At 37.5% G+C, this 26976-nt stretch overlaps 1 protein-coding gene across 3 annotated transcripts in view; it reads left to right on the top strand.

Annotated features, from left to right (window-relative positions):
* The window catches only part of LOC145442247 (roundabout homolog 2-like), a 296749-nt gene that overhangs the window by 251508 nt on the left and 18265 nt on the right, over positions 1-26976 (top strand). For all 3 annotated transcript variants that reach the window (XM_080320143.1, XM_080320144.1, XM_080320145.1), the window contains 7 exons: positions 8132-8289; positions 11068-11188; positions 18072-18207; positions 18364-18491; positions 19365-19487; positions 25619-25789; positions 26191-26396. In XM_080320143.1, coding sequence (XP_080176269.1) covers positions 8132-8289; positions 11068-11188; positions 18072-18207; positions 18364-18491; positions 19365-19487; positions 25619-25789; positions 26191-26396 — 1043 coding nt within the window. The remainder of the gene's footprint in view (positions 1-8131; positions 8290-11067; positions 11189-18071; positions 18208-18363; positions 18492-19364; positions 19488-25618; positions 25790-26190; positions 26397-26976) is intronic.

A 26976-nucleotide genomic window follows, 5' to 3' on the forward strand; every position in this document is an offset into this window, starting at 1 on the left:
AGTGCTGATTACTGTAATTAAATTTACTTCGCTCTGTTCATTCCTTTCGTACCTCAGTTGCTTATGTCTGTGTTGTTCCGTGAAGTTGATTGCAGCCGAATCTCAGTTAATAAAAACCAAGAAAGCTGTCAAGCAGTTTCGTCTTCGTGTACGTACGCTTTCCTAGTACTGGTTGCGGATTCGAAAAGTGACTAATTCTAGTTCTAGTTGCGTATTCTGAAAAGTGAGTAGTTTTAGTTCTAATTGCGAATTTTGAAAAGTAAGTAGTTCTAGTTCCAGTTTTGAATTTTTAGAAGTGAGTAATTCTAGTTCTAGTTCTAGTTGCAACTTTTGAAAAGTGAGTAGTTTTAGTTCCAGTTGCGAATTTTCAAAAGTGAGTAGTTTTAGTCCTAGTTGCGACTTTTGAAAATTGAGTGGTTTCAGTTCTTGTTCTAGTTGCGACTTCTGGAAAGTGAGTAGTTGTACTTCTAGGTGCCAATTTTGAAAATCCAATGCCAAGTCTGGTGGAAGGCAACTATTGGTTGCTTCGAAATTGGGTCTACAGTTGGTTGTATTTTGGTTAGTTTAGTATTTTTGAAGATGATTAGTTGTAGTTCTAGTTCTAGTTGCGAGTTTTGAATATCCAGTAGTGTGCACAAGCCTGCTTGCTTGACCATTGACCTACACACGAATTCAACACTAGTATCCGAGCCCGGTTATCTTTACGGGTAGACGAGATAAACAAATCGGGGCGGACGTAATGGCAACTGCCGTGACATTACCGATTCGTCATGACGCTCGTCAAATACTCGGGAGCCATACCCGCGCACTTTGACCCTCATAGGTACTGAGAATGGCGTGAGTAATTCGCTACATGTGAAAGTGTAATCAAGGCACCACGAAATAGGAGATCGCTTTTCCTTGAGAAGCCAACCGTGAGGAATGCGCGGTAAGGTTGTTCAAACGCAGCACAAGGGATTCGGCTCAATTCTAACCAGTAGAAGCGAAGTTATTGGAGTAAAAAATGTTGGATTTGATATAAATACTATTTACGGTGGCAAATTCTTTAATTATTTATTACACATCTAACCATCGCAAATGATTTGAAATCCTAGATTTTGAACATAAATAACCTCGCTTCTACGTCTTATAATTGGGCCAAATTTGTTGTGTGTCGTTTTTTCGGACAACCTAACAATGTAATGGGGTAGCCAGTAAAATTTGAAAAAAAAAACGAATTAAATTTATTTGTATTAAATAATTCCAAACTTTTTTCTTACATAGCAACACTTCTATAGGCTGCAACTGAGTCAGAATTGGCTGGCTGCGTTTTCTTAGGTAACCCAACAATTTTATCAAGTAGCCAGTAAAAGTTATTTAGCCTGTATGTATTTGGTCATATTTAGGTGATAATATTGTTGATATATAATATTCTTTTCGATTATTTATTATGTTGCTGACGATTACCCCCGACGAGTGTTAGCCGAATATATTCGGGGTTATTTCAATATCGATATATTCTTTAATTGTTCTGTACGTCTAGGAAGCTCTTCAAAAAATGCCACGCCTTATTCGCGGAGTCCTTTAGTTCAAATGCATCGTTCATTCCGTCGAAAACTGCGCATCATTCCAATGTCCCTTTTCAAGTTGTCGTGTACCGGCCGCATATTTCCGCGAAAATCTCGTATTTGATATGTCATCATAACTCAAGCCATGAACAACGCGCGGATTGTCCCCGCGCTGTGTTGAAACGTCGCTCGATCAAATCACAGCACCCTGATTTTCTCTTCAAAGATCTCCTACGTGCCTGGTAGGAATACGGCGCGCATGAAAGATACATAATTTGACACGGGCCGAGGATTCTTTGTTTAAATGCGGCGTTCTATTCAAAACGTAATATATTGCTTTGGTGACACGATTCGGTTGACTTAGGAGAAAAATTTGACAAGTGTATGTGATTATAGCTTGACTGATATAGGGTGTCTTTACACAGCCGTATTCCGCAAATACCGATGTCCCACGAGGAGAATCAGGCAAAACCTTTGACACTTGCTGTGGCTGTGACCAAACTTTTTTCACTTGTTCTTATAGCAGACAATGATGGAATACGTTATAGCACATTATTTAGCGATTATTCATAAATATTTGGAAGTAATCCTTATTAATGATATGTCGTTGTATACGTGGTAACTGGTAACCATACTGCTTTGTGGGCAGTTGTGTGCAGATTATCATACTTTGAAATGTAGCATTAAATAACACGCCGGAAAATATAGAAACAAATTCGTGAGAAGATCCGCTATAAATTATTTTTAGAATCGCTTCAAGAAGAATAATCTAGAATGTTATAGTCGGCCAACTAGAAAGTTTTCGGCTTTCCAAGGTAGATGAGAATTTGAATGGTACCTGTACATGTACATTAGGGGTGTTGAAAAATGACTTTTTTCTCAAACTGTACTGGCTACTTGATAAAATGGTTGGTTACCACCACCTGATTTGAGCCTACACACCAAATTTGGTTCAATTTCAACCAGTAGCCGCATTGCTAAAGAAGAACATAGTTTCTGTTTATTATATAAGAAATTTTATAAAAAAAATTCAAAATTTTCTGTTCACCCTATGAAAGTGTTAGGTTGTCTGTAGATACGATGTTCACCAAATTTGGCTCAATCTCAACCAGTGGGTTATTGCCGTCGAAAAATTCGGCTTAGAACAAAATAGTATTTACGGTCGGCACCACAACTATAATAAATAATGAAAGAATTGGCCACCTTAATACTATCTTATTCAAAGCCAAAACTTTCGACGGCAATAACTCCGCTTCCACTGGTTGGAATTGGGCCAAATTTGGTGAACATCGTTTCCACAGACAACCTAACAATTTCAAGGGGTGAACAGAAATTTTTTATTTTTTATTTTATTTTTTCTATATCAAATAGAAACTTTCGTCTCCTGTAGCAATGCGGATACAGGATGGAATTTAACCAAAATTGGTGTGTAGGCCTAAATTAGGTAACCTGATAAATTTGAGAAAAAAGTCATTTTTGAACACCCCTATTGTGCAGTGCAGCTGTATTTATACTTTGTAGGCCTATTTGAGGTGTACAAGTTGCTTTAGTATGGACACGCTTATGACAGTTGCATCGGGCCATCTCGTTCATGTATTATTCATATCGTTTTGATGTACGTCAAGTTTCTTGGAATTAGATGCCTTATACTGTGACAGCACGCCAGACGGTGGCTATTATCGCGCGCCAATTCCAGGACGCTGGATTAGATATTAGTTGCGTATCTCCCCAAAGCGTATTTCGTTCCATCGGTGAAAATTTCACGGCGTTTGGGAAGACAATAGACATACATCAGACTTGTACAACTAGACAATTTTCAGTTTTCTCGAATCAGACTATAATTTCCATTACATTTGAATAGTTTTTTACCAAGTTCGACTAGAATTGGAATTATATCTACACGGTTTTCATCAAATTAGTTCAGAATTAGAATTATAACTATTTTTTTCCAAATCAGATTCAATTGGCATTATAGTTACCCAGTTTCGCTAATAGATGAGAATTACAATTATAGCTACACATATTTTTCAAATTAGATTGGAAATACAATAACAGCTACCCATTTTTCTACAAATAAGATTGGAATAATAGCTACAAAGTTTTTTCGATTTCCAAAATACTATTAGAAATAATGAATGCACCATGCACGTAAACTTGGACATCGAATGAAGCTCACTTCATAGCAAACCGTAGCTCATTCTTATAAGCACGCGAATGGCAAATGTCTGTACGGCAAGCAACATTTTCGGGAAAACCAGACTTTTGGTTAGAAATAAAATTGGAGCATAGAATCTCTTTATTTCGTTCTAATTCGTCTAATTAAAGTGATTATACAACTATCCAGCTGTCCAATTCTGCCACATAGCTTTTGATGATATATTGCGTGTTGATCGCACCAATTTGCAAATTTGTTATTTATCGCTCGCTTATGAGAAAATGCAGTTTATGTGAAGCCCTATATTTACACTTGAACCATAGCAAATATAATTAAAGCTGGCATCACAAACAGCTTATAATGGAATTTACCTTCCGGTAAATTATACCTACCAACGTCGAGGCTGACGATTTTCAGATTCAAAATGGCGATTTGGTTGTCTGTATAACACAATAATCTTTGATATCGTGATACGCCGCCATTTCCAATCTATTACGCGTCCGGGTTATGCGTTATAGTCTTCGCAATGGTGCACAGTTCCAAGGCTTATTATGGAAAGGTGTTAGAATCTTGTAACGATTTCGAATAGTATATTCATATTGAAATTAACGCGAAAATATATTATTCAATTGTATAATGAAGTACTGTATTTTCAAGAAGCTCTTCAAGTATGTGAATGTGTTATATATTTTTTATATTTATGAGCCCCACTTGACACGATATCTTGCTGAATCTTGCTTGAGAAACCAGTAAGTAATTCTAGTAAGATAATTGAAAATATGTGTAGATATAATCGTAATCATAATCTAATTTGGAAAATATAAATATTTCGTAGTTTAGGGTCCTCAAAAGTTATAGGCCAGTCAAGTAATTTCACGAATATGATATCAACCGAAATACAGACTTTATGTACAGCAGCTGACTAACGCCAAGATAACTTAATAGCGCGGAAATTGAGTTTAGCATAACGACATTGGAAATGGACATTATTTGGGTTTTATGGATAGTATTTCATTTAATTTTTCCGTTTCGTAGTGAATAAATATCGTTAAAAAGGCGTGATTCATAATTCTGCGTATTGAGTTACGTACGGCATCCTACCTTTTGCGAGGAAGTCACAAAAAATGAGCTTTTTAACAAATGATGCGGCCGCTTCAAAGGAGATTGTCTCGAAGTTATCAAACGAAATTGCGATATGACTTAACGCGAAAGAGGATTACGCGCGCATAATTGGTGTGACGTGGAGCTGTATTCGTACAGTGGTGTATAATGTGCAGTAGCTGAATTGAGCAACCGTACCGGGTCGGGATTTTTCAATCGGCTGTGCAGGACATTAGTGTTGATCGTATTAGAGAAGAGTATGCTGCGTGGGGCTTCATTCATTTTTAGTGAGATTCTTGGAGCTGCAGCACTTCAATATAAAATTGAATAATAAATTCATATTGAAATGAACCTGAATATTTTTGGCTGATACCGGTCAGGGGAAATCGTCAGCAACTAGTTGAGAATTTAAAAAAAACGTATAATATACAATGTATATCATCAATCGTATACAATGTTATTTCCGATTTCCTGTTACTTCAGTGTGTATCGGTGTATAAAAATATTGTCAATACATGGATGAAAATCGGTAATTACCTGGTCTCAATTAAAAACAAAAGGGTGATTGATTTTTTACAATTTTCAGAGGGGGCCGCAGTGCGAAAAGTAAGGGAAACCCTTATTAAACGCGCTGTCTGATTCGTACAGCCCCCGTGAGCCATTAACAGGCCATGATATTTTTATAAGCTATTCGATACGCGAATTTTTCAACTAACCCCTTGTCGTTTACGCGTGCTATCCTGGACTGGATCAAAGTTGATTGCGTTTGGTGTAAGTATCGTTGGTAGGCCCAACTGCAGACTAATCCTCGCGGGGAGAACGGGTTAATGGAGTTCGCGAAGTCATATTCATTTCGGTCGCTGTATAAGGACCGTTTTGACTTGTGAAGGCGTTACACAGAAGGATAAGAAACACTCGACATCGTGTAGTGACCAGATATCAATGCCACTCAAGTGCGGCTATAGACTTTCAAGTACTGTTCGGGCGACAGATACTACACGGCACTGTGCCCGCGACCATACACTTCACAAACAATATACTCTCAGTACGCATTTTTTAGTCGGTCAGTCACGTTATATATGTCATATATTACTGGAAACGTGTCTAGTATTGTACACTAGGGCTGTTCAGAAGGAAATCTGGATTTATTTAATGAATATATAGATATAAAAATCTACCCCCTGAAATTGTTAAAATAAAAATCAATTAAAAACAAACATATTTAAAACAAGGCCCTCATTTAGATCATGTTATTTATTGTTATTTATTGTTTTTTTTTAATCATGACGTCACGAATATTCGACTGTGGCGTCATAATGGACTGACAATTGAAAATGTAGGGTACATATCGCTCCTTTGACGGATGTACTATAACTGTTGAACCGAATATTTTGAGGGTTCCAACCGTCCCGTATCGATACACGTCGGCTAAATAGGGTGGCAATTGTCCGTAGGCTCATACAACATGTTTTTTGGAAAGTATTTACACAATTATGGCATAATTTTACAATTTTTTTCAAAGGGTTTTAAGCAGAGTGTTTTAAAACACCGTTTGTTTTAAATGCAACGCTAGTTAGGTTGTCTGACAAAATCGATGCATAGCAAATTTCATTGATATCATCAATTATGAAATTTATTCAATCGCTGTATATTACATACACATACAGTCTGTAAATCGTAAAACTTCAGTTCGTAGTTCAAATCAAATCACATCCGTCTTCAACTTGCTAAGGATACAAGGCTGAGGATAAAGTGGAGTCCCTCGCGACTAAACAAAACATGCCTTCTAGCTGTACTTGCATCGAGTGCGAGCTTGTCTTGCTTTGTGCATAAATCTGTGAATTGAGGGTGTAAGCCATCTGCTGAATTCTAGTCCGACGTACAAATCCCTGTACGCTCATCACAAAAGAGCATTGTAAACACGAACCATCCATCACTGGCTTTTCTACTTAGTAATATGAGGCTGCACTAACGCGATTTGAAAAAAGTTTGGAATAAACATGAAGATCTGGTCAATGTAGTAAGCGTTGTTACTCGGGAAAACAAATAAAAGTAACAGTTTCGACGTGACTCAATTACAAGTAGAAGTAGTGATTTCAAAAAGATCTCGAAACGACTTCAAGTGGGAATGGAAAATAAGGGTTGGAATAGCGTCAGTCTGGTTTTGCATCGTTTTTGTAGTCAACTCGACAATTTTCGAACTTATGTGCGTTCACAACTACCAGTAGAATCGAGCCTAATTTGGTGTGCAGCGTTTTTAGACAACCTAACAATTTAGTCAGTCAAACACTGGAATCCGGCACAGCAACTATCGCATGTCAAATGCGTCCGCTGTTGCAGTGTTGGATGGAATGCATACGCCCGAATTCGAACTGAGATCTCAGGTTGCTCAAATTCCTGTAGTTGATCCGACTCAGACTCGCAGTCTTGCTCGTGTTTATTATTTTCGCGAGATTCCGTTTACGGCGCGCTGTTTACGCGTGGGAATTCGTGACGGAAAATATCAGCGCGGTATAGCTAACACTCTGGGGTCTCAGAAAAGATCTCATGAATAAGCTTTGGTTTTCTATTGTAAACTTAAGCGTATACCATATCGATTGATTTTGATGTAAATATTAATAAATGTCATCACTCTATGTATATGGGATTTGGAAATTTCCCTAATGCGTGACTTGATGTTTTTAAGAATAATACTATACTATCAGGTGTATGGGTGTTTCGGAGGGTTGTAACCAAGTCACAAGGTTCCGAGTCGCCAGTCAATCTGACTTTTTTAGTTTAGACTCGAGTCATTTTCAATTCACCACCTAGTAAAATCAGCGAGTAGAGGGTCGAGTCTGAGTCATTGTGTTCACTGTCCGGTTTTGAGTACAATCCGGTTTCACCCACTTTTTCAACTCGGCCCGAGTGATATAGAATGGCTCGCATTCATAATATCATGGTTTTCTTCAGCCCTATCAATTTCTGGCCCTATTTTCCAAGTATCAGGACTGATAGACGAAATACCAATCATGTGGTGACTTTACTATTCTTCGAAGTTACAATGAAAGGTCTGTCTTGGCCGCCCTAGTCTCGTGTCATATGTCTTGGTTCGAGTCATATACAATGACTCGAATACAAGCCGACTAAATACACAGTCCAAGTCGAATCACCAAGAAATCGCGACGCGAGTCGTTACCATATAGTGATACTGTATGGTTCACATCGTGCAGATCAGAATATACTACCACTGCTATATTTAGTACCCTTGTATCGCCTACTCTCTGTATTTATCACACAATGTAGGGTACACTTCCGTTCTTAATCAAGTGTTGTTGACATTTGGCAGATATTAAAGACGAATTTCGAAGACGACCCTACGACAGAGCCGTTTCGGTCGGAGATAACGTGAAGCTAGAGTGCGAAAGTCCCAGAGGGGTTCCAAAGCCGACTGTATATTGGAAAAAGGACGACACGAAATTTAAACCGGACGGAGAAAGGACACGGGTCAGTTTTTTATAGCTTAGTTACTGTTTGTGATGTGGAACGACATCGTATCTAACTGAATTCGGCCACTAGACCAATTTGACATTTTTGCGGCCCAAAATGTAACCGTGCGAGTGTCCATGTTGGATAATTCTCAGATTTGTACTAACCGCCAATTTAGCTGGTTAACGGTCAACCGACCCCTGTTTTTTGAGTAGTTGTAGTTCTAGTTGCGGATCTTGAAAAGTGAGCAGTTCTAGTTCTGGCTTATTGGAAATAGTAATTCGTGGTGAAGTTATCTCGGAAATGGATCTGTAGTTGTGTTTTAGTTGGTTTGTTGCAGATTTTCAAATGTGGTTCGTGCTATTCCTAGTTCTAGTTTCTTTTCGGTAAGGCGAAGCAATGAATGTATCTCTGTCGCGCTAATTCGACTTCTATTCTAGTTCATTTCCAATACAGTAATAGGTATCGAGGGTTTTTCGGGATTGAATCTAGACAATTGTGTTTTAGATCCCTTAGTTGCGGATTTCCAAATGTAGTTAGTGCTATTTCTAGATCTAATTGCGAGTTTTGATTATGTATTAGTTCTAGTTCTAGCTCATTTGCAGTTTAGTATTTCGTGCCGAAGTTATTTCGGAATTGGATTTAGTTGGTTGCATTTTAGTTTGTTAGTTGCGGATTTTTAATAGTCGCTGTATTTCTAGTTCTAGTTGCGAGTTTTGAAAAGTGAGTAGTTGTAGTTGTAGTTCTAATTGCGCATTTATGAAATCCAGTATGGTCTGACAATGCACGTAGTGTGCCGTTTCAATACCCGAATAAATCATCTCTTATAACTCGACTCTAATCATCAGTATTATTACTCGCCCAGCCTGAGCGCTAACGCCGTAAGCGGAGAGCATCTTGGAGGCACACAGCTTCAATATACAATTGAATAATATATTCACATTGAAATAAACCCGAATATTTCCGACACTATAGCAGACTACTACACGCTTGCGCGTCAATATTAATTCAGTTGTAACCTGGTACACACAGATGGTAAATCTTGGTCGCCAGTTAACAAATGTCGTTTTGCCCTCTACTTTGCCTAATCTCCGGCAGACGGTAACCGCGCGCCCGTTGATGGAGTGGGATATTCAATCGCTCCGATGCCGTAGTAAATATGCGTTGGGATTATGAATGAGGAAGATTTCCAATCCTTGCATTGTAAATAGCCGGTGTTTTATGCCTGATGCGATTGCTGATATGCAATGTCCTTTTCAATTCACTACTAGTTGCTCACGATCATACTTAGACATTGGACAACTATAAAATTTTCATCTTTTGCAAATTAGATTGAAATTAGAATTATCGCTACACAGTTTCTTTTTCAAATTAGAATAAAATTTACGATTGTAGCTATAATGTTTTCCGGATAACATGAAAATTAGAATTTCAGCTACTCTTTTTTTTCCAAATTAATTTAAAATTAGAGGTATAGCTCCACAATTTTTCCAAAATAGATTTGAATTAGAATTATATCTACACTTATTTTTACCAAATTAGAATAAAATTAGAATTATAGCTGCACAATTTTTCCAAAATAGATTAGAATTAGATTGTATCTACACTTTAGAATTATAGCTTTTTCATATTAGAATAAAGTTACAATTGTAGCTATAATGTTTTCCGAATAACATGAAAATTCGAATTTCATCTATACTTTTTTCCGAATTAATTTAAAATTACAGGTGTAGCTACACAATTTTTCCAAAATAGATTAGAATTAGAATTATATCTACACTTTTTTTTGCCAAATTAGATTAAAATTAGATATAGCTGCAGTTTTTTCCGAAGTAGATTATAATTATAATTATAGCTACTGTTTTTTTTCGAAATTAAATAAAAATTAGAATTATAACCATTTTTCCAAATGATATTAGAATTACAATCATGGCGACATTTTTTTTCAAATTACGTGACAATAAGAAGTTTCGCTACACATTTTTTCCGAGTTAAATTAAAATTACAGCTACAGTTTTTTCCAAATTAGATTACCATTGAAATGCCAGCTACACAGCTTTCCAAATTAGATTTGAATTAGAATTATAGCTACACAGTTGTTTACAAACTAGATCTAAATTAGAAAGGCAGAATTCGCCAAAACTTGGACACCGATTCAGGCTCCGTTCATATCAAATCAGAGATCATCCTCATAAAACCCTTGTAATCGTCAGCTGAATATGTTCTGGTTTATTTGAATCCGAATTTATTATTCAATTGTATACTTAATTTCTGCACCTCCGTGAATTTCTTCGTATACCGGTTCCTTAACAACGCGTTTGCTACGATGGTTGTGTTCGATATTGCTGATCGCCCGCATCTAGCATTAAAATAGCTGACCTTTTTTTTTAGTCAACCGATGGAAATTTAGTTACAAAAGTGTGTAAAATTAGGCTCTGAGTCGTAAAGTTGACCTTTTTTTTTGGGGGGGGGGGGGCGATGATCGGTGTTGAGCTTGAAAAGGTGGCGATGAGTCGAAAAAGGTTGGGAACCACTGATTTATATCATTCCATTAACACAGATGCGCCTGCTATTACAGTCCTATTACCGCGTCTGACAATAGCATTCCATGTGGGATTTGTATGTTAAACACGATATTTCTTCGGGTTGAGACGATTTTTTCGTGGAAGTTATCCTAATGATGTGTCTACTTATGGGATATGCCGCGATTTGGGGTTTATTGCAGTGAATGAAGTTGTTCCGCTTGTCGGCAGGAACGGAGGATATTTAAACCTGTTCATTACTTTGCGTCTTTAGATCGAAAAAGGAGATTTAATAATATCCAGCGCCTCGCGGACTGATACTGGAAGTTATTCCTGTGTGGCTACGAACATGGCCGGGACCAGAGAGTCGCTTCAAGCTATCCTATCAGTACATGGTAAGAGATAGCTCGCTTTTTACAATTAGTTGGTTGTCAATCCTGGAGGAAGAAATGTCAAAACTACTTCGAGCAGAAGTAGAGAAGAGTCGCTACTCGAGTAAAAGTAGAAGAAATGCCGTACATATTTGCTCAATTTACAAATCCAAAATTTATTTTACAAAATCCAATGTTTATAGATTTGCCTAAAAACTGAAAAGTAGAAGTGGAAGTAATTGGATATCAATTTCACTCATAAAAGTGAAACAACTAAATCCAAAAACTACTATCTACTTTTGAAAGTTCATATTTTACTGTCAACCGCGTGGAATTGTGGAGTTGTCTGCGAAAACGATGCAAAACAAATTTGACGCAATTGCCACCCGTATTGTTTGAGTTTTTTATTCATAGTTCCGGGATTACCCACCGTCAATGCTATTTTCGCAAATCCAAATACTTTCGACTGCTCTTAGTTTGCTTCTACCGGTTAGAAGTAAGTGAATCCCTGGAATCCGGGAAAAAATTTGAACACAACCTTACTGACCATTGACCGCCTCTGCTAAACCCAATGACCTCTATCAGCGGCAATCTTCCATCGCTGTGTGTGATTATGTATAATGTGCTAATGTATTTACTATACACCTACCAACAATACTAGTTTACCCCTGTGTAAACGCGTCTGAGTGCGACTCGAGGCATATATGTCCGCTAGGAATGTCCTTGTAGGTTACGTGCGTTGTAAAAGGTTGGCGCGGAAAGACAAACAACCCCCTCTCAATGAAAAAGAGACTCGCCAAACATTTATTATATATCACAAATCGATTCGGGGAAGATTTTTGCACGGTACGGGTCGCGTGAAAAGAATGGGCGCTTAGGACCCTTTGGCTGCATTACAGTTGTAGTTTTACGCGTCACCTTGAGCGTGACGCGTTATACAAACAAGTAATTTATCCCCACGCGAGATTGTTTGTTCCAAAATATCAGCGGCGCTGTTTCTGCGCGTATTTCAGAAATTAAGCGGAAATAGCCTCTAATTTTTCTATAAAACTTGAAATATGTACATCTCATGCCCCGACTAACAATATAACGCCAATTCTACAACACATTGATGATTATTTGGTATTTTGTCGACCGTGTTTTATTGCGTTTAGTGTTAATTTATTGTGTGTTGATTACGTCTTCACAGATATGGTATATACACTAAGGTGCGTGGCTTTGCAAACGACCATGTTCGCAACTAAAACTAGAACTAGAACTACCCAAACTCGCAACCGGAACTAGAGCTGCTTAATTTTCAAAACTAGCTACTAGAACTTGAACTAAAACTATACCCACTTTTCAAAACTCGCAACTACAACTAAAAGTAAAACTACTCCATTTTCAAAATCCGTAACAAGAACTAGACCGAAAACTAAGCAATTTTTTTGAGTCTCCTCTCTAATTATCGTATTTGTAAGCTGGTCTGTCGGTGAAATGGTAAGATTTAAGCTATGGTGCACGTGCGATTTTCTCTCTTAATTTAATGTAACTTATCTCTTGGTCTAAATTAGAATGTCAAAAAATAGTACATTGAGTTTAAGCCTTGATGCTGGCCATATTTCTACCAGAATAAACTGGAATATTGATGATACGATTGTTAATATGCAATGTTCTTTCCAATTCTCTGCTAGTTTCTGACGATTACAACTGGACATATTCGAATTTATTTCAATATCAATATACTATTTATATGTATATTGAAGTTCTATACCTACGAGAAGCTCTACTAGTAAACTATTTATGTTTTTTGCTCATGTAAAGTGAACTTCTTCATTACAGACTTATAAATCCAGCTTAATCGCTGCTTTGACCTTGATTTACACCTTCAAAAAACTCGGCCTAGTTAGGATATCACCCTGTCGTATTAAATCATTCCCAGTAATCGAGTGTATCGCCGGGTTAAACCACAGGCGTAGAAGTCAAGATGAGATTGAAATTTACAAATCGCGCGGAACCACTATGTAAACAGACCTCTTCTCGTGTATCTACGGAATTAATGCCGCAAAACAGATTTCGTTATGAGAAATCATTGTTACGCATGTCTGACATAATAAAGTAGCGTTTTCTTTCTTTTGAAGTCCGTAAAACAAGTACTCTGCTATGACTTGATTGGTGTGCGTAATGTTACGTCACAATCCACACAGTTTTTGATTATTTAACGGAAATAAATGGGTCAGTCTTCTCGGCGCTTACGATCGGGATTGTTTACAGTTTCATCGAAATATTCCGTAAAACTCACATTCATAAAAATGTAACGTTTGATTTACGTTATTTGTGGTATTCTCGTAATCTCTGATTTTAATTGGTTCCGCCTTGTACTGTTGTTCGTTGGTTCTCGTATTTGATCAAAATTCCGGTCTCGGGTATGTACGACGGTTGGGCCTTACCTATTTACTGTACGTGATGCCTGCATAGTGCGTATCATGGGCACTAGTTTCATATTGATTGATGCCTCGTGGATATCGTACGTATATACGCAGCATTCAACACTGTCCAAATTCCAGTTCTGAAATTTAAACCCATGCCTCAATAACTGACAGCATGTGTATTTGCTTCGCCTTACAACCGATTTGATCTATCAAGCAGTCTTGTACGAATATAGGAAGTTCTCATGTTTGCCAAATTACATTAGAATTAGAGTTACAATTACAACTACACAGTTTTTGTCCGGATATGGTTAGAATTAGAATTGCCGAGTTCGCGAAAACTTGGAAATGGTATTGAATTCTTATTCGGGAAAAATATATCGCATGTTTCGCATTAAACACCGATTTGAGCTATCAATCACAGTTGAACAACTCGAAAGTTCTCGACTTTTCGAAATTAGATTCGAATAAAAACGGTAGCTACAGCATTTCCGAATTAGATTAGAATTAGAATTGCTAAATTCTGAAAAACATATGTAATATAAATTGTTTTTAAATGATACCTCAATTCTCGATTATCACTAACGAGTGTCGGCAGAAATATTCGAGATTATTTCAATATGAGTATGTTGTTAGCGCGGGCGTACGGCATTACCTTGTTCCGTGTGTAATTTGTGTATTTCTATTTAATTACTGCTCGGTGTAATGATCATTATTAGTCGCGTTTTTTTCTTCATATATTCATTGGTAGACCTGGTTTTGTTGGTTACTTTGCTGTAAGGACGGTTGAAGATTTGCGGTCAAGCATTGTTATAAATCCTACGTTTCCTCTACCCTTGCCTAATTTGTGTCATTATATATTCAATCATTGTAGTAAAGGGTTGTGTTTGATTTATACCGGCGTTACCGACCGTCAAGATTAGACAGGCTTCTGCGCCTATAGTCGCCACACGATCATTTCGCGTGCCGCACAGAAACATATGTTTTTCAAATGTGTATTGGAGCTCTCTACCTTCAAGAAGCTCTTTAATTCCAAATTACAAAGAAATACAACAAAAATCAACAGCTTGAAGTTCATTCTCGTAGGCACGAGAATGGCAAATGTCTGTGCAGCAAGCTTGGCTCGTTTCGCACTCTTACAGTTCTCCTGTAGCATTCTCAAGAAAACCGGAAATTATCGGCATTTCGTTTAAATTTGTCCAATAAGACAACTCTAATTATGTAGTGTTCTTAGTCTGGTTGAAGCACACACTAGCTTACACGGTACGCATCACTATCTGCTTTGCAGACGGTAAAAGACTCCCATTTTCACAGCATTGAAAATCACCAGTCACCCACTTGTCGCGGCCACATCCAGATATAGATATCGTTTCAGCTTGAATATGTAAGACTTTTCTCAAATCTGCGATATAGGTCGCGGATACTTCTGTTGTGTTAGTCTGCGATTGTGTAAGTGCCGTGAAAATACGGTGCAGCGTTTAACAAGTGATGTTCCTAGTAATTTCTCCGTTATTTTGCCATAAACTGGCGTCCAAAAGCACCCAAAAGCATTCATAATCGGATACATTACTGGCGAAAAATGACATGGTGCGCTAATGAGAACTTCCGAGTTCAGTTTAGTAATAATTTCACCGTTTCAAATCACGACAAGACTGCGATACAATGAAAAGATAAGGAAATAGTTGAACAAAGTGGAGTAGTATTTTAATCAAAACCTTCATTGGCCTAGAAAATGTAACTAAGAGGGGTGTTTACTAAATTGAATGCTCTATATGTCTATGTCATTAATGTTTACATCTTGTTTATACCGGGAGTGCCTCTTGAGTATTGGTATTGAGTAGAAGTAGACGCAATGTTATAATCTTTTACGTAAACACACGTAGAACTAGCTATTTCAATGAAACTAAAACTAGTGCTGTTCAATTTGCAAATTCGCAACTAAAACTAGAACTAGAACAGCAACTACTCACTTTTCAAAACCAGCAACTAAAACGAGGCACACTTTTCAAAACTCGCAACTAGAGCTAGAAATAGAACTACTCACTTTTCCAAATTAGCAACTAGATCTAGAAATAGAACTACTCACTTTGCAAATTTCTTAACTAGAACTAGAACTAGAACTGCTGACTTTCCAAATTTCGTAACTAGAGTTGCCGACTTACCATAACTAGCAACTAAAACTAGAACTACTCACTTTTCAATACTAGCAACTAGAGCTAAAAATAGAACTACTCACTTTTCAAATTTTTTAACTAGAACTAGAACTACTGACTTATCAAAACTAGCAACTAGAACTAGAAGTACTCTTTTGTCAAATGTCGTAACTAGAACTAGAATTAGAACTACTCACTTTTCAAAACTAGCAGCTAGAGCTAGAAATAGAACTACTCACTTTTCAAATGTCGTAACTAGAATTAGAACTACTCACTTTTCAAATGTACACAACTAGAACTAAAACTACTCACTTTTCAAAATCCACAATTAGAACTAGAGCTAGAACTACTCACTTTTCAAATGTCGTAACTAGAACTAAAGCTACTCACTTTTCGAAATTCGCAACTAGTGCTAGAAATAGAACTACTCACTTTTCAAATGTCCGCAACTAGAACTAAAACGATTCACTTTTCAAAATCCACAATTAGAACTAGAGCTAGAACTACTGACTTTTCAAAACTCGAAACTACAACTACAACTACTAAAATCAGTAATTGATAGTCAACGACACTAGATTGGGAGTTTGTACAAGTTCGGGATCGGGCGACATACTTTTCCTAGCTTTTAGACGCCTTTATACAGCCATCATGACGTCATAACGATGATAAACCGCGCGGATTAGTTGATTCATTCCAGCCCCGCAGGTGTCGTCAGACTTTAAGACCTTCGGCCGTGTCGTAATAGCGGGATTTCCGTGAGTCACTCTTGGCGATATATCACAGCGCGTTGAAAACGCATAATCGTTAGCGCGGAGATTTTGCGTTTAGCTTTAAATGGGATTCTTCTGATAATTTAATCCTGTAATACGCGGGGAGAATGCCAGGGCGCCGGGTACGGGCGTTGGGAATATGTCTAGCTGTAGAGTGGCTATCTATCTTCGAATGTGTGATGGCCGTGTCTAGTTATGGTGGCTGTGATGTGCGATTTACGCCGATTATGACGCATGTGGGCTAGGGGTGTTCAAAAATAACTTTTTTTTCCTGATTCCAGCCATTCACTGATTAAATTGTCAGGTTGCCACAACAAAGGCTGCACACCAAATTTGGTTCAATTCGAACATGTCTAAGCGTCCGCAGAGCCAATTAATATTTTTAATTTACTACGTGAGATTAAAAAAAAAAAAATTTCAAATTTTTCTCTCAACCCCATGAAAATGTTGAGATGTCTTCAAAGACCATGCAAATGAAATTTGAGTCAATTCCAACCAGTAGAAACGGAGTTATTTGAGTTTTTCGTTGATAATTCTCAGATTATCCACCAATCAAGGATAATTGGAGAATTATCAACGAAAAACTCCAATAACTCCACTTCTACTGGTCCGAATTGAGTCAAATTTTATTTGCATCGTCTCTGAAGACAGCTCAACAATTTCATGGGATTGACAGAAAAATTTGAAAAATTTTTTTTTCAATTTCCCTGTATAAATTAAAAATTTTAATTGGATCCGCGGAGCCCTATACTTGTTAGAATTGAACCAAATTTGGTGTGCAGCGTTTTTTAAGGTAACCTGACGATTTAATCACTGAATGGCTGGAATCCGGAAAAAAAAGTTATTTTTGAACAGCCCTAATGTGGGCTAGTTTTTAGCGAGCTATTGCAAGATTTCCATGTATTACGAGGTTCAAATCATAATTATATCGATTAGCTGATAATATCGCCTACAGTCCAAAAATAACATTTTCCGGACTCACTGACTAAATTGATAGGAAGCCAAAAAAACGCTGCACACCAAATTTATCTCGATTCTATCTGGTAGATGTGAACGCGCAGGAGTTTGAAAATTTTGAATTTATTACGGAAAATTAAAAAAAAAACAAATCAAATTTAACTGTCAACCCCATGAAATTGTCAAGATGCCTAAAAAAAAAACGATGCTTACCAATTTTTGCTCGATTCCAACCGGTAGAAAGGAAGTTATTACATTTTAAAATTCTGGATTCGCAAAATTAGCTTGGACGGCGGGTAATCCCAGAATTATGAATGAAAAACTAGACAAGTTTGCTTCTTCGGTTAGGAATTGCGTCAAGTTTGTTTTGTATCGTTTTTGCGGATAACTCAACAACTCAAAACTAAATTTTTACACTCATATGCGTTCACATTTACCTGTTGGAACCGAGCCAAATTTGGTGAGCTTCGATTTCTCCTGGCAACCAAACAATTTAATGAGTGAATTCGCGGAATTCGGAAAAAGGCATTTTCGAACAACCCTGCTGAACATCTCTTCAACTCTCCCATGTTCGTTTTTCTTTATTTTATCTGACCCAGCCTATTTTTTCGGATTTTAGTGGCTCCGGTGTTTACGGTAAGGCCTAAAGACCAGGAAGTGCAAGTCGGAGATGACGTGGAGCTGACGTGTCAGGCTAGCGGGGACCCTACCCCCAGGATCAGTTGGGACAAGGTAGACGGAAGTAGAAGCTCCAGGTATGTGGGAGAGATTTGACTTCAAATCTGTGTGCTTATCATGTGTGTAAGGGCGCCGGATACAATTAATTATAATGATCCGAATGAATACCGGGTTTATTTAAATATGAATATATTATTCAAAACATTTTTTCTGATCTTTAAACTTACGTTCAGAGCCGTCCTGTTATCGAATCACAATCTCCGGATATCCGGAATTCAAACCGAAGACGCTGGGGAATATCTATGCAAGGCAAACAATGTCGTTAAAACGATTAAATCATCGGCCACCATCACAGTCGACGGTGAGTAAGACAGAGTTACAGAATAACTGTACAGAAAATTGTAAGTTAGAATCGTAACTACACACGCTTTTCCAAATTAGGTTATAGTTAGAATTCTGGCTTTACAGTATTGTCCGAATTAGATTCGAATAAGTATATACAATTCGACACCGTAAGCCCCGCTACGCAGTTTTTTCTTCAAATTAGATATAAATTAGAATTATAGCTACACAGTTAGTTTGTTTTTCAACTTGGATTAGAATTATAACTTTACTTTAGTTGAATAGAATTAGAGGTATAGCTTTGCAGTTTAGTCCGAATTAGATTATAATTGTAATTTTAGCCACAGTTTTTTTTTCAAATTTGAGTAGAACTAGAATTCTCGCTTTACAGTATTGCCCGAATTAGATTCGAAAAAAAATTATGGCTACACAGTTTTTTCAAATTATATTATAATTAGATTTATAGCCGCGGTTTATTTCTTCACATTAGATTAGAACTATATCTGTGTAGTCCGAATTAGATTGGAATTGTAATTTTAGCAACTGTTTTTTTCGAGTTTGAGTAGTTTTGTCCAAATTACATTGGAATTGGAATTGCAGCTCTACAGTTTTTTCCTAATTAAGTTCCAATTTGAATTACTCAGATATTGACTTAAATTCAGGATTGTAAAGAATTCAAGAAAAATTCAGTTCAGTTCGTGGCATTTTCAGGAACACCAAAAATTGATTAGGATTGAAATGAGATCATAGAGAAGCATTTCACAAATTAGATTGGAATTACCGGTGGATGACCTACATTTCGCTAATTAGTCTAAACAACTATAATTATCTAGCCGCCCAAGTCTTGCGTATTGCTCGTATGACGTAGTAGTTAAACCTTTCTTCGTCACAGAGCCTCACTCAACTCCTTTCATCACGCCGCCGAAAGACGTGACCGCCAGAATCGGGGAAACCGTGAAGATCCCTTGCGTGGTTGGGGGCAGCCCGAGACCAAACATTGTGTGGAGGCACAAAGGTAATGTTTGCTGTACTGTTGTTCTATCAGAGGGAGGGCCGCTCAAAAATAACTTTGGTCAAATTTGACTGGCTACTTGATAAAATTGTTAGGTAACCTAAGAAAACGATGCACACCAACTTCGGCTCTATTACAACCTATAGTGGCATTGCTATAAAAGAAATAAGTATTGGATATATTCAATGAAAGAAAATAAATATATTTTTAAATTTTACTGGCAACTCTATGAAATAGTGCGGTTGTACGAAAAAAAACGATGCACAATAATTTTTGCTGAATTTCAACCAGTACAAGCAACGTTATTGGACTATAAGAAATTTTGGTGCAATTCCAACCTATAAAGGCGTTGGCACAAGAGAAAAAAGTTTTCGAATTTTATTGGCTACCCCATGAAATTGTTAGGTTGTCCGTAAAAATGATGCACAAACAGATTCGACTCAATTCCAACCAGTACTTGCAAAATTATTGGAGTACAAAATTTTGTATTTTGAAAAAATTATTTACGGTGACTTGACTTCTTTTATTATTTATTATAGGGCTACCCACCGTAAATGCTATGATATGAAATGTCAAAGTTTGAACATCAATAACTTCGTTTCTACTGGTTCTAATTGAGTTAAATTCGTTTTTCAACTATTGGGGGTGCGCGTTTGCGTATCTCATCGCCACTTTATTGCCTGCCCAGTGCCCGGTGGGTGTTATGTTAAAAGCGACCTCGCCCGTGGATTTCGCGTCGCAGACTTTTAATCTGCACGAGACGGATGTTCCGCTGGCGTAGGAAGTGGACGACAATGTCGTCGCTTGTAGGTTCAAGTGCCACCGTCGATTCTGTGCCGTTTTGAAGTCTTAATTCGTGGCCTTTAAGGTAATCCCGTCAGAGGGCATTGGCAGTGAATGCGGCTTCGAGACGGCTGTTTTCCCAATGGCTTACTTATAAGTTATAATTCTGTTATCTAAGCGAAGAATTGCAATTCATGTGCATATATTGATTATTACGCTTTCAATCATACAAGGTATATGTCCGTTTTGGGGTGTAACGTGCTTATTCCACGTTCAGAACTAAACATTTGGACAACTACAGAACATTTTCATCTTTTCCATATTATATTAGAGTTTGGATGATAGCTACATATTTTTCCGCGGTTCCTTAGAATTTGAATTACTGAGGGCTGTCTGAAATCGTGTACCCAGAATGTCCAATTTGAAAATCCCAAGTCTCATCAAACTAGGTTAGTATTGGAATTAACGAATTCACAAAAACTTGGAAGCAAAAAGCCATGCACTAAAATACAGTTCATCTCACATAACATCATATTTATTCTAATAAGCATGACTGCGAATATAGCAGCACATATTTTTAAACAGATTCGATTAAATTAGAATTACAGACATCGCAGAAACTTCGTAATTGAATGAAATTTCGAATTTAAAAGAAATGCCGAATATCATGTTCAGTTCGTATCGAATCATAGTTCGTTCTCGTAAACACGAGGATGGCAAACGTCTGTGCAGTAAGCTTGCCTCGTTTCGTGTTATACAGTTCGCCCATTTCGCTTTAATTAGTGACCATATAAGACCTGCCTATTTTGCGGTGTGACATACATACTGCGTATTGAATGCAATGATATTTGTGATTTAACATTAATGGTCTTAGTCAGTGGGCTGGGTCTCGCGTGTTCAACGTACAGTGCGTTGCAATAACCGCGTGGGAAAGTTTTATGATTCGGAACTTGATCTAAGACCGCTACTTGATTTGCCGGGCAGACATCAGAAATAAGACATCTGCTTCACTTTAAGCTATCTCGTTACGGCTTTATCGGCGGCTCCGTCGTCGGCCGCGATAAGCTTGTACGGCGGACCTTTGCGGGCGAAATTATGGGTAAATTGATCAAGTTGAGCCATTGCTATAGCGATAAGAGATCGGCTTATAGTTGAAACTTTGCTGTGGAAATATGAGGATGCTGTCGTGTCTAGAAATTAGCAACATTCAAGTCAAAATAAAGCATTGTCAACGTAATCATCGTTTGTATTCAGGTAGGCGTAGCGCAGCAATTTCTTCTTACTTGAAAGTCCAAGGTTCTGTGGCGATTTGACGGTAAATAGTCCTAGTTTTGCCTTAAAAACTGAAAATTGCTGCGTAGAAGTATCAATATTTTGTAAAAATTGTAGCGTCAGCTCAAAAAATTGTCAAAATTGATTACAAAGTCAAAAATTCTTTGCAACCTGCATTTCGTTTGTATCGTAGATGCTTGCAATGTCGGTGAACTTATCGTTTGACATTTTACAGCTTGTAGCCTACCTTATTCTACCATAATACGTGATGCAACTACTCGAATTCTTTATAGGTCCAGATTTCGTTGCAATATTGTTTGTTTTTTTATGTAAAAATCTGTCAGTTTTCAAGTCAACAAAAGTTTTCAGGCCAAACTACTTCGTAAGGAGCAGACAGTTCCAACCAAAAGTGAAGATAAGTAGCACAATTCTAACAGTACGTGCGAAAACACGTAATTTATGTACATGAGGCTAGAATTTTGTCAAAATTCTGATTTTTAGGGCGGAATCTTCAGTTTTTGAGTCAAAAAATCGCTGTACTGATAACTGTTTAGTAGTAGTAGCCTAGAATCGTAAACCCTTCATTAAGCGGTTCAAGTAATCGAAATCCTAATCATTGTGATTAATTAATTTGAAATAGTAGAATTGCATCGTTACTGAGCCTCCTACACTGCCCGTGTTACTAATCATCATACACGCGCCAGTATATAGTAAGTGACGTTTAGGGACTATATATTCTACACGAAAAACACATCTTTGATGTGGTTCCATCTTGATGTGGCTTGTCTTGTAGCTAGAAAATTCGACTTTAATTCGTGTTTATTACGTCGGCGTATACAAATCAAAACGCTTATACCTGTAATCCGGATAAATTCTGACATTTACACGATTTTGTAAAATAGTCTGTAAGTATCGCAAAGCCTTTATTCAAGAAGCCATAACGCGGTATATTATTTGCCGAAATATAATCGTTATTATGAAGCGGTCGCCCACTCGAAATTATCTTTTAATTGCACCTTGCTTCATGGCGGGCAGTCTTTGCGGAAACCGAATGCACGCCAATTACGGGATACAATTAGTCGCTGGTTATTGTGCGCGGAACTTGATGGCATGTACTTTTCAAGTATTCTGAGCATTGATTGTGTGCGAGCTTTTGAGTTGGAGTTGTCTGCTGTAATTAGCGCAGGGCTATCGATGGTTGGTCGGTCGTTAGTTGGTCTGTTTTCGATTTTCGGACACTCGATTCACATGGTAATTGGTTCGTATTCCAACGATCGGTTTGGCTTCTGTGCAGTCATAAGGAACAGACTTTTACAAGCTACTGGATTTTCAGAAAGCGCAACTAGAACTGGAACTACTAAGTTTTTAAAACTCACAACTAGAACTAGAACTACCAAATTTTCAAAATCCTCAAGTACAACAAGAACTACCCAGTTTCAAAATCCGCAACTAGCTCTAGAACTACCCAATTTTCAATATCCAGAAGTGAAACTACCCAATTTTCAAAATTTGAAACTAGAAATAGAACTAGAACTACCCAATTTTCGAAATTTAGAACTACAAATAGAACTACCCAATTTCCAAAATTAGAAACTAGAAATAGAACTAGAACTGTAGAACTACCTAATTTTCAAAATCCGCACCTAGAAATAGAACTAGAACTACCCAATTTTCACAATCCAGAAGTAAAACTACCCAATTTTCAAAATTCGCAACTACAAATAGAACCAGAACTACCCAATTTTCAAAATTTGAAACTAGAAATAGAACTAGAACTACCCAATTTTCAAAATTTGAAACTAGAAATAGAACTAGAACTACCCAATTTCCAAAATCCGCCACTAGAAATAGAACTAGAACTACCCAATTATCAAAATCCTCAAGCACAACAAGAACTAACCAGTTTCAAAATTCGCAACTAGTTCTAGAACTACCCAATTTTCAAAATCCAGAACTAGAACCTAAACTACCCAGTTTTGAAAATTCGCAACTAGAAATAGAACTGGAACTGTAGAACTACCTAATTTTCAAAGTCCGCAACATAACTAAAACCACCCAATTTTCAAAATCCGCAACTAGAACTGGAACTAGAATTACCCAATTTTCAAAATCCGTAACGAGAACTAAAACTATAATAACTTTTCAAAGCCCGCAATTGGAACTAGAACTACTAAAAAACCGGTAGTTAGTTGACCATCAACTCAAGGTATACTAGTTCTGTTTAACGGGCTGCGCACAATGAGCCGAGTATTAAATTCGAATGATCTCAGTTACATGTAGCAAGAGTTGATTTATTTACGAAAATTATAGTTTAGATACTATTTTCCACGTGTGGAAGACCGTAAGCTTGGATTGGTCGTATAGAAGCATACGAAACATTTAGTACAAAGTAATGACATATCAGTCGTAATCGAGACTAATAGGCGTCGACTCTTATGCATTATATGACTAGAATTCCCCATGTCGGTTATGTATACAGTCGTTGCAGAACGCTGCAATCTACAGAAGGTTTCCCGCGCAATACAATTGCCGAGCACGAGCAACTTTTTCTATGTTGCTGCAGGACTTACTCGTGGGATAATACCCGTCGGTTTTCGGTGTATAATTACTCGTAGTGGTATCAAATTGTGCTGAGGATAACGGCCCATTGTACGCCGGCCCTCACATATTCACGGAGTGTATAGCGCACCACGTGATGTGTAGCACTTTCGCGTGAAACGACCACCGTAATCACACTATTTTTGTTAATGCCCGGTGTCCTGTTACCGTTTCTTTACAAGTGTTGATTGGTAGGTAAACGGACTATGGTTTGAACCCGGTATATTTTCGATAGCGCGGTGTTTTATGGCCCCGTTGGTGGTTATTTGCGGGCTGCGTATGCGAAAGGGTGTTTATTTTGTTGGAATGGTCCCGTTTGACTGCTATTTAGCGCTGTCCTGAATACGGGTGGGGTTTGTATAGCTCGCTAACCTTAATGATGTATGCTGGCACCGTTATTAAATTTACTGCTAAAATAAGGGTATCTGTATGCATCTGCAGATGTGGTCATGAGGGCTGTTTAACAATGACCTTTTCTTTCTAACTTAAATGGGCACTATATAATAGTGCTAGGTTACCTAAAAAAAACGCTACGCACCGATTTTTGGTCAATTCCAACCTGCAAACGCATTGCTATATAAGAAATAAGTTTTGGATTTATATAATAAAGATAAATATAAATTTTTTCAAATTTAACTGGCTACCCCATGAAATTGTTATGTCTTAAAAACGTTGGACAACAAATTTTACGCAATTCCAACCTGTAAAAGCGATTGATGTTCAAAATTTGAGATTTGAAATCATAGTATTTACGGTGGGCAGATCTATAATAATAAATAATAATTAAAGAACTTGCCACCGTCAATACTATATTTTTCAAATCCAAAATTTTGTTGTCCAATCACTTCGCTTCTATTGGTTGGAATTGAGTCAAATTTGATGCGCATCGTGTTTTCAGTCTTCATAACAATTTCATGGGGTAGTCAGTAAACTATGAAAGAAATTTATATTTATTTATTTTTATTAAATAAACCCAAAACTTTTTGCTCTTATAGCAATGCCTCTATTTTTTGTAATTGAGCCAAAATTGATGTGCATCGTTTCTTTTAGGTAACCTAACAATCTTATCAAGTAGCCAGTGAAATTTGAAAAGAAGGGTATTTTGGAACACCCCAACCAAATATATTTTCGAATATCGCGCCAATTTTCAGCGACATTAGTCAGTTTGCGGGAGTATCGAAGACTTACATTTTGCAGTTTCGAAAAAAGAACGCGACCCCGCGACCAAATCTACTTTTTTAACTGCTTGAGTACTTTCTATAATTCAATGTCATACTTATACCTGAAAAGCAATGTTGAATACTTTGGCCCGTTTTGGATATATGCCAATGCTTTAAGGGCGATACCAAAGATTTTACGAAGTAAATTATAGAAGAGATTCATGTAGGTACAGAACTGCAATATACAACAATATTCGGGTTCATCTCAATATGAATACACTATTGCATTGTAAACTAACCTAAATACCATTTCTGTTTCAGAATCCAACATGCTAAGCGGGACACGTTACAAGGACGGACATATCTCGGTCAAAGCCGACGGAGAACTGACCATATACAACGCGCGTTTCGGCGACCAAGGAAAATATACGTGCCAGGCATTCATGCCAAACGGGCCGTCTGTGCAGGGCGACGCTCAAGTCACGGTGCTCTGTAAGTGCGAGTATTCAGTAGGGCTATTCAAGAGATAACTAATAGTTCAAACCTTCCTGGATACTTGTTAAATTGGAAGGTTGCCAAAAAACGCTGCACACCAATTTTAGCGCAATTCAAACTGGTAGAAGCACTGCTATATAAGAAAAAATTTCGGATTTATGTAACAAAAATATATATAAAAAAATCTCACATTTCACCCCATGGACTTGATAGCTGCCTGAAAATAAAACGATGTACGACAAATTTAACTCCATTCCAACCGGTAGAAGCAAAGTTATCGATGTTCAAAATTAGGATTTCAAATCATAGTATTTACGGTGGATAGATATATAATAAATAATTTAAGAATTTGACGATCTTTGGGTGTAAACTAGGTGTCTGTCATTTCTTGTTTCTAGCCCGGGACAACACTATCAACCCTCCCGTGATTACGCAAGGCCCCTGGAATCAAACTGTGGCCATCGGAAGCAGCCTTGAATTGAAATGCGCCTCTGCGGCCGTACCTGTGCCCGAATTCACGTGGACTAAAGACGATAACGATATCGAACCCGGCAGCCGATTTTCGATCGCCAGCTCTGGTACCGTTACGATTTCGAATGTTCAGGTGAGCTGCTCTCTAGCGGCAGCTAGAGATGGATCGCTAAAACATTTCCAGATTTTCAATATTAGATTAGAATTGTAGCTACACAGATTTTTCCAAATAACATTCAAATTGGGATGAGAACTCGCAAAAACTTTGCAATCGAATCAAAATTCCTAATTGGGGAAAAATACAACAAAAATTCAGCTCATATCAAATCAGAAATATGCTCATAAGCTTGAGAATGGCTGTTCAGAAATAACTTTTTTCCCGTATTCCAGTCATTCACTGATTGAATGGTCATGTTAACCTAAATTTGGCTCAATTCTAACAAGTACAAGACTGCGCAGATCCAATTAACATTCTCAATTTATTAGGAAAAAAATCAAATATCTCAGTCAACCCCGTGAAATTGTTGAGTTGTCTTCTAAGGCGATGCAAAACAAATTTGACTCAATTCCAACTAGTAGAAGAGGAGTTATTTGAGTTTTTTGTTGACAATTTTCGAATTATCCTTGATTGGTGGATGGTCAATTATCAAAAATTATCAAAAAAAATTATTTCTACTGCCCTGCTCTACAGCAAGCTTGGCTCGTTGCGCACT

The sequence above is a fragment of the Botryllus schlosseri genome, chromosome 7 (assembly GCF_051294905.1).
Source record: "Botryllus schlosseri isolate E-star chromosome 7, Bs_hap1, whole genome shotgun sequence".
NCBI classification, from domain to species: Eukaryota; Metazoa; Chordata; class Ascidiacea; order Stolidobranchia; family Styelidae; genus Botryllus; species Botryllus schlosseri.